The sequence below is a fragment of the Etheostoma spectabile genome, chromosome 8 (assembly GCF_008692095.1).
Source record: "Etheostoma spectabile isolate EspeVRDwgs_2016 chromosome 8, UIUC_Espe_1.0, whole genome shotgun sequence".
Taxonomy (NCBI): domain Eukaryota; kingdom Metazoa; phylum Chordata; class Actinopteri; order Perciformes; family Percidae; genus Etheostoma; species Etheostoma spectabile.
In genome coordinates, this window is record NC_045740.1 from 19,114,805 (window position 1) to 19,123,688 (window position 8,884).

The 8,884-nt window shown below is 40.5% G+C and overlaps 1 protein-coding gene across 8 annotated transcripts in view; it reads right to left on the minus strand.

The window, feature by feature from the left end:
• ptprz1a (protein tyrosine phosphatase receptor type Z1a) overlaps positions 1 to 8,884 on the minus strand; it is a 168,935-nt gene that overhangs the window by 115,572 nt on the left and 44,479 nt on the right. For all 8 annotated transcript variants that reach the window (XM_032522882.1, XM_032522881.1, XM_032522880.1 and 5 more), the window contains exon 3: positions 6,213 to 6,392. In XM_032522882.1, coding sequence (XP_032378773.1) covers positions 6,213 to 6,392 — 180 coding nt within the window. The remainder of the gene's footprint in view (positions 1 to 6,212; positions 6,393 to 8,884) is intronic.

Here is an 8,884-nt window from a genome sequence, read left to right on the forward strand (position 1 = left end):
CTAGCTGATGGGATCTTACCGAGCTACTGAGCATGTGCAGCTCCCAAACAAACAAAGACAGTATAGAAGTGGGATGTCTCACTCTGGAGCTAAAACTGAGACCTAAACACACAGGGTGGAAACAGGATCTGCAGCAATGTGCAGTACAACAAAAATATGGTGTTTTTTTGAAAATGAAACCATAGAAACCTGTTCTGGTACCTCCTCAGAATACAATTATGAACCTGAAAATGAGCATAACATGGGCGCTTTAGAAGTTTTTGGTTGTCTTTTTCAACACTTTTTTTTCACTTTTCCTGACTATTTTATCATTTTGTTTCGAGGTTTTTGTCACATTTTTCATCGTTCTTCCTTTTTTTTTTTTTTTTTTTAAATCACCCAAAATTCAATGAAAATATGGAACTGATCATTTATTTTACTTGCGAAGAGCGTTCCATGTTTATTTTTTGGGGAAAATTTGGTCAAAAGAAACCCAAATTTCTGAATTAGAAAGTTTTTTAAACAATGCGTCAAAGGAAAGGAATACGTCATCACGTGCGAACGAACCTTACCACCGAAATCACTGATCTGTCTTCTGCTTTTGAAGCTTTGAAAGGAACACAGACCAACCTCAAAATAATGGATTATAAACGTACAGGAGATCAAAAGATGAGAGCTCGCAAACCACACAATGCTCCGCAAACACCATCAGACAATGAATCAACAAGGGGATCTTCTTCAGGTCGGCCTTTGTTTGACCGGACAAAGGATCGCCTCGAGGGTCGAAACCTTCTTTGATGGTCTAATAAAGGTGGAGCATTTCTCAGTCCTTTCATCTTCTGTACTCTAATGTACATCTCAGTCCACAAACTCCAAAATCAAACCAGCAAGAGACTATTGTCTTGCGCAGATAATATGTGTTTCATGTGAGCGCGCTGCAGAAATTCAGTCTTTGCAGAAGCATAGAACTGCAGAAAATTTGGGATACTTTACGGACTCGGTTTGCTTTCAGGTGGGAATTCATTCCACCGCTTTGATCTGAGGATGACATGACATTAGAACAGTGGTTCTTAACCTGGGTTCGACCGGTGAGTCAGTCTCAGGGGTTCGGCGGAAGTCAAGACACACACCCGACTCATATGATGTTATTGCTAAGAAAGCTCTGGAGATTTTCATACCATGTTTGTTACAACATATCTTTGCGAGCAATCCTTTTCGAGGATGCTGGACGTAAAAACGAAGAAAAGGAACAGACTTTGTTGCGAAAATGACATGAGAGTGGCACTTGCCAAGGTGAAGCGGCGCATTTCTGAACTGGTCTCTGGAAAGCAACAGCAGAAGTCACACTGATTTGCAGTAAATATTAATTTTTATGTTTTTGTTTTTGTGTGAAAATCATGTTTTAATGGTTTTGTTCTTTGAACACTGATGTTGATGCACGGTTCATTTTTTGCACCAGTAAAATATCTACCTGTGTTTTGAATTTTATTTTTCCAATTAAGAAGGGTTGGGTGAATGCGCACATGAAACTGGTGGGGGTCAGTACCTCCAACAAGGTTAAGAACCACTGCATTAGAGACATGTGCCCTTTCTAATTGGCAAACGGGGGCTGGAGCTTCTTGTTACACTGCCACCTACAGGTTAGGCGTGCTTGACGCCATTGACGACATGTAGACACGTGTACGTGTAACTGAACACTTTTCTGAAAACTGACAGCTGTTATTTTTTAAACCGGAGGTTGAAATGTCCGTTTATGAAAATTGCCGCCCACGTGTAAATGTAGTCTGAATGTGTTTGGCCTCATTCAGGTCCTCCTTGTAGTCTGCGGTCTGGGTGTGTCTTAGAGCCCAAAAAGTACAACAGGTTGATATTAGGCATTTCCTGATATATTGGTATCGCCGTTTATAATGGCCGAATTTCACCGATTCATTCATCAGAATCATTTATAATGACAAATGATTCTGATGAATGAATATTTAAAGAAATATGGTCAACCATGTTATGAGTGATGGCGTTGCATAGTCTGTCCACCAGAGACCCTCTACCACTTCCTGTTAGTGATTCGCGTTGCATAGTCGTCCACCAAGGACCTCTACAAACGTCCTGTTAGGGATGGGTTTTGCATAGTCTGTCCACCCGAAGGACGCTCTACAACGTCCCTGTTGTGTGGCGTTTGCATAGTCCGTCCCCAGAGGACGCATCTCAACTCTCCCTGTTAATGATGTGTTGCATAGTCTGTCCACCGAGGACGCTCTACAACGTCCGGTAGTGAGGCGTTGCATATCCTGTCCACAGAGGACGCTCTCAACGTTCCCTGTTAGTGATGGCGTTTGCAGTATGTCTGTCCACCAAGGACCGCTCTACACGTTCCTGAGTGATGGTGTTGCATAGTCCTGTCCACCAGACGCTCTACAACGTCCCTGTTAGTGATGGCGTTGCATAGTCTGTCCACCAAGGACGCTCTACAACTCCTTTTAGGATGGTGTTGCATAGTCTGTCCACCAAGGACCTCTACAACGTCCCTGTTAGTGATGGCGTTTGCATAGTCCTGTTCCACCAGAGACGCTCTACAACTCCGTTAGTGAGGTGTTGCATAGTCTGTCCCACCAGAGACGCTCTACAACGTCCGTTTATGATGGCGTGCATAGTCTGTCCCCAGAGGACCTCTTACATAGTCCCTGTTATGATGCGTGCTAGTCTGGCCACCACAGGACGCTGTTGACAACACTGATTATTTTTTTTTGTTATTGTGTTTTTGTTCAAAAGGACTCTAAGTTTCATATCTTAAGTTTGTATTTTTATACATTTTATTTATCAGAACTTTAATAACAGTAATAACACAAATTATTATCATATTATTTTAATCTTATTATATTATAACATTTTATATTATGTTATTAATTATCATATTATAACTAATGTTACGGAAATCTGTTTATGTTTTGTAACGCGTTTCTGGATTTTTTTTTTTAGATACATATCGGCCGATATATCGGAATATCTGATTTTAAAATAACCAAATATTTGCATCGGTATTGGCCTTAAAAATCCTTTATCGTTCGGGCTCTATTGTGTCTTATGTTCTATTTTTTTTTTTCTTTAATCTAATTTCCCATCGAGGAAGGGCAAATATTGACCCAACCTGTCGCTGATTCATTCCTGTTGAAAAGGTTGTTTGCCCCGTATGAAAAGGCATGAACAGATCCATACGCTCCAACCATCAGCTTCTCTACTCAAACTGAGATCTTAATTACGTTGCTGAGTAACGGCCTGGAGCTTTGACAGAGCGGGCATGGATGGCAGTCTGCATGTTTATTGAAATACACAGAGAAACAAGAGGAAAGTATTTGATACAGACTATGTTTACATGGTTGCAGTGGTTTAAAATGTAGACTAGATTTAGATTCCACTGTTGTATGTTTGTTGGAAGATACAGAGAAACAAAGGAAAAGGGTGTTTTTTTGGGGGTGAAGTCAAGAGAAGGGCAGCTGTGTATTATATACCTGAGTTTTGTCTTGTGTTTGTACCATTAAGTTTTAAAAAATGCTTAGTTTTTACAGTATAAGAGCGGTTTTGGTGTTTTGAGTTTTCTCTCGGACACAACTCCAACACAACTGTGGATCGTCATCAGTGTGGAAAGAAGTATTCAGATCCTTTTCTTCAGTAAAAAGTACCTCACTGCCAAAGTCAGCAAGTAAAAGTCCTGCATTCAAAATGTAACTGAAGTAAAAGTCTAAGTATCATCAGGAAATTGTACTTTGCAGTATTAAAGGTAAAGGAAAAATCCTCCCATTTTAGAAAGTGTAAAGGATCCAAACAGGTGTGTTTGATGGGTTAATCATCTCAGCTGGACTCGTAGGCCGTTATATTGTTGACTAGTTTCATTTATAATAAAACATCAGATTTCATGAACTACATGTGGGCAAAAATCGTAGGTGTAAACTAGTGGTGTAAAAACTACAATATCTCTTGGGGCGGCGCCTAGCTCACCCAGCCCCATGTTGGGGTTGGTGTCGAATCCCACCTGTGGCCCTTTGCTGTGTGTCATCCCCCCCCATTTCTCTCCCCCTTTCATGTCTATCCACTGTCACTATAATAAAGGGGAAACAAAATAAATATAATAATTAAAAAAATTATTTTTCTCTGAAATATAGCGGAGTAGAAGTAGAAAGTGGCATGAAAAGAAAAGACTCAAATTAAAGTACCTCAACATTTGTACTTAAGTACAGTACTGGAGTAAATGTACTTACATTCCAACACTGGTAATCGTGCCTTGCATTTAACCACTGTTTCACTTTACTATTACGTGTCTTGAGGAAGGTCCTCGGAACCGAAACATCGAGCGACCAAATGAACTAATGCAGAGGTGACTTAGTGCGCAGAGGAACTCTCTTTCCTTTTTCTTCAGAACGGGTTTCTGTGGTCTGGGCCTTGAACCGTCTCTGGGCCCATTTGTGGGCTGATTAAAACCGGTTTAAGTGCCGTCGGCCTGAATCGTGCTCAGCTTGTCCACCAGACATCTCCGTTAATGAAAGCCTTTGGTGCAGCTGGCGGCCGAACAACAACTACAACAGAGTGCTTCTTATTTCGCTGAGAGTCCCGTTGCTAAGAAGCACCGGACTCGTCTGTCTGGAAGCGTCTGGAAAGGCGAGACGGGATCCTTCTTGTCTACAATTTCACTTAACAATCACCTTGAAAGCGCACTGTACGTTATTGTGTGTCACACCACTTAGAGAGAGGAAATGTCTAAAGGCTCTCAATCCTGTCAAATGACAAAATGGTAACTGTATCCTTTACAATAAAAAAAAGGCCCCATCGCTCATTATCTGTCTGGGAGAAACCGTCATGAGAATTACAGAAGGTCAGCACTTTAAGTAGGGAGTGAAGGAGAGATGAAAGAGGGAAGAAGGAAATAAGGAAACAACTTTTAAGCTCACATAGTCACTTAATAAAAAAACAGCGTTAGAAATGGCTGTAGATGCTTCAACATCATAACACTTGTTCTAACTCAAAGACTGATTCTAGGCTGATTATAGGAGAAATTGGAAAGTATAAATTTTTTTAAATATTACTTACACTTCATGAATCAATTAATAGGAATAAATCATGCTAAAATTAATATCTTATGATCAGGGCAAGACAGAATCCGTCTTTAAAATGCTCATATTTTGGTTATTTTTTTTAGGTTCAAAATTGGATGTAGAAGTTATATTAGAATAGGTTTACATCTTCAAAAAAGACCATATTTTTTTGAACTGCACATTGCTGCAGCTCCTCTTTTCACCCTGTGTGTTGAGCTCTCCGTTTTAGCTACAGAGTGAGACATCTCACTTCTGTTCGATCTTTGTTGGGAATCGCACATGTGCAGTACCTAGGTAAGGACTACTAGCCAGTCAGAAGCAGAGTAATGAGGGCCCTGACATTACCTAAGTAAGGACTACTAGCCAGTCAAAGCAGAGTATGAGGGCCCTGACAGTACCTAGGTAAGACTAGTAGCCAGTCAGAACAGAGATAGGGCCTGACAGTACCTAGGTAGGACTACTAGCCATCAGAAGCAGAGTATGGGGCCGACAGTACCTAGGTGGACACAGCCGTCAGGAGCAGAGTATGAGGCCCTGACAGTACCTAGGTAAGGACTACTAGCCAGTCAGAAGCAGAGTATGAGGCCCTGACGTACCTAGTAAGGACACTAGCCATCCAGAAGCAGAGTATAAGGGCCCTAACAGTACCTAGTAAGGACTACTAGCCATTCAGAAGCAGATATGAGCCCTGACAGTACCTAGGTAAGGACTACTAGCCAGTCAGAAGCAGAGTATGAGGCCCTGATATACCTAGGTATACTACTAGCCTCAGCAAGCTGAGATGAGGGCCCTGACAGTACCTATGTACTACTAGCCAGTCCAAGCAGAGAATGAGGCCCTGAAGTATCCTAGTTCAGGCTACTAGCCAGTCAGAAAGCAGAATATGTTTCAAACGATCTGAATTAAGTATTGTGGTGTTGCGGAGACATCCCGGCCTACACATAGTCTCCTACAAACAATCCTACCAAGATCCTCGCAAAAATCAGAGAATCATCATTTTAATTTCTTTTAATTTTAATAATATTCAATGAAAGTGAGAATGATACAATGATCATTCCCTCCAATACTGTGAATCACATCGCCAAACGCGATATCAGTCAAAATAATCGCAATTAGATAATTTTCCTCGTATCACGCAGCTCTGGTTCTTACCCGTCTTTCCGTCGTTCTTGATGGTGGTCCCGTCGCTCGTCAGGCTCTCCCAGCCATCGAACCGCAGTTTCTGGTACTGCAGCTTCACCTGAGCCAGGTTCTCCTCGATGTTGATGGGAGACTGCTTGGCGTTGCTGCAGGATGGAAACTTCTTGGCCCAGTTGTTTTGATTAAGAGTTCCTGAAGGGTTAGACAGAAACAATGGTCCAGATTAAGCTGGTGTCGTAGACCTCCAACATCAGAAGATTTTATGGTAAGGTTTTAAAGAAAAACACACCCACGGAGTCAGAAAACCAAAGCTAGGAGACATTAACATTAATATGAGTTCACCCAGTGGCTAGAAATGGTGATAGGGTATCCTGCTCTGCCTTTGAGAAAATGAAAGCTCAGATGGGCCGATCTGGAATCTTCCCCTTATGACAATCATAAGGGAAAGGTTACTCCCCTTTCTCCTGCTTTGCCCACCCAGAACTTTGGCCCACCCATGAAGAGAGAGCATCATGGCTTTCAAACGAGCAAAGGGCAGTTGGCCTATATAAAAGAGACTCAGAAGTATTGACCACGTCATATAAGAGCTAGACCAGTATTAGGGACCATAAGGTCTATGTAAAAGAGACTTCAGAAACTTATTAGGGACCACTAGGTCTATATAAAGAGACTTCAGATACAGTATTAGGGACCACTAAGGTTCTATATAAAAGACTTCAGATCGTATTAGGGGACCACTAAGGTTTTATAAAAGAGACTTCAGATACAGTATTAGGACATTAAGGTCTATATAAAAGAAACTTCAGATACAGTATTAGGGACCACTAAGGTCTATGTAAAAGAGACTTCAGATACAGTATTAGGGACCTTAAGGTCTATTAAAAGAGTCTTCAGATACAGTATTAGGGGACCACTAATGTTTCTATAAAAGACTTCAGATACAGTATAGGGGACCACTAAGGTCTATATAAAAGAGACTTCAGATCCAGTATTAGGGGACCACTAAGTTTTATAAAAAGGAACTTCAATACAGTATTAGGGAACACTAAGGTCTATATAAAAGAGACTTCAGTAACAGTATTAGGACCACTAAGGTCTATATAAAAAGGACTTCAGATACCAGTATTAGGGGACCACTAAGGTTTATATAAAAGAGACTTCAGATACGTATTAGGGAACACTAAGGTCATATAAAAGAGACTCAGATACAGTATGAGGGACCACTAAGGTCTATATCAGAGACTTCAGATACAGTATTGGGGACCACTAAGGTCTATATAAAAAACTTCAGAACAGTATTAGGGGACCACTAAGGTTTATATAAAAGAGACTTCAGATACAGTATTAGGGACACTAAGGTCTATATAAGAAGATTCAGATACAGTATTAGGGACCTAAGGTCTATATAAAAGAGACTTCAGATACAGCATAGGGACCACTAAGGTCTATATAAAAGAACCTTCAGATACAGTACAGGGGACCACTAAGTTCTATATAAAAGGACTTCAGATACAGTATAGGGGACCACTAAGGCTATATAAAGAACTTCAGATACAGTATTAGGGACCACTAAGGTCTATATAAAAGAGACTTCAGATACAGTATTAGGGGACCCTAAGGTTCTATAATAAAGAGACTTCAGATACAGTATTAGGGACCACTAAGTCTATTAAAAGAGACTTCAGATACAGTATTAGGACCAAACTAAGGTTATTATAAAGAGACTTCAGATACAGTATTAGGACCACTAAGGTTTATAAAAAGACTTCAGATACAGTATTAGGGACCACTAAGGTCTATTAAGAACGTCAGATACAGTATTAGGGACCACTAAGGTTATATAAAAGAGACTTCAGATACAGTATTAGGGACCACTACGGTCTATATAAAAGAGACTTCAGATAAGTATGGGGACACTAAGGTCTATATAAAAAGACTTCAGATACATATTAGGAGACCACTAAGGTTTATAAAAGAGACTTCAGATACAGTATTAGGGGACACACTAAGGTCTATATAAAAAGAGACTTCAGATACAGTTTAGGAGACCACTAAGGTTTATATAAAAGAGACTTCAGTATACGTATTAGGGACCACTAAGGTCTATATAAAAAGAGACTTCAGATACAGTATTAGGGACCACTAAGGTAAAATCATATAATAATAATTTTCATTTTCACTGTAAATGCATACTCGGTTTTGGTGAGAGAACAATAAGAGGAGCTTTAGGATAATAAAACTGAAACTGTAAATGTAAAAGTACATTTAAAAGTACAGGTGTTGATGATATTCTCCTTTAATTAGACGGACTAACTCATTATGCAGTGAGGTCTTCCAGGTGTGCTGCTCTGTGAGCTAACGAGCTAATAACCTGCAGCTCTTCTGCTCCAGTCTGGCTTTAATATCAGCTCACATTGTTTTCTCTCTTACATCTCTCATGAAGTCAAAGACCGAGATGTTTCAATGTTCAAGCCGACGTTTGTGGAATACAGCCGGCAGCGTTCTGCTAACAACCGCAGCTCCAAAGAAAGAGTTCAGCGTCAGGTTTCCTCTTCGCTTTCAAACACAAAGAGCACGCTGACATGATGGATGGCATCAATACAGCAAGGAAAGTGTTACAGCAAACAACAAATCATCCCTCACAGAGCAGGTCATTCATTCATTCATGTGTGTGTGTGTGTGTG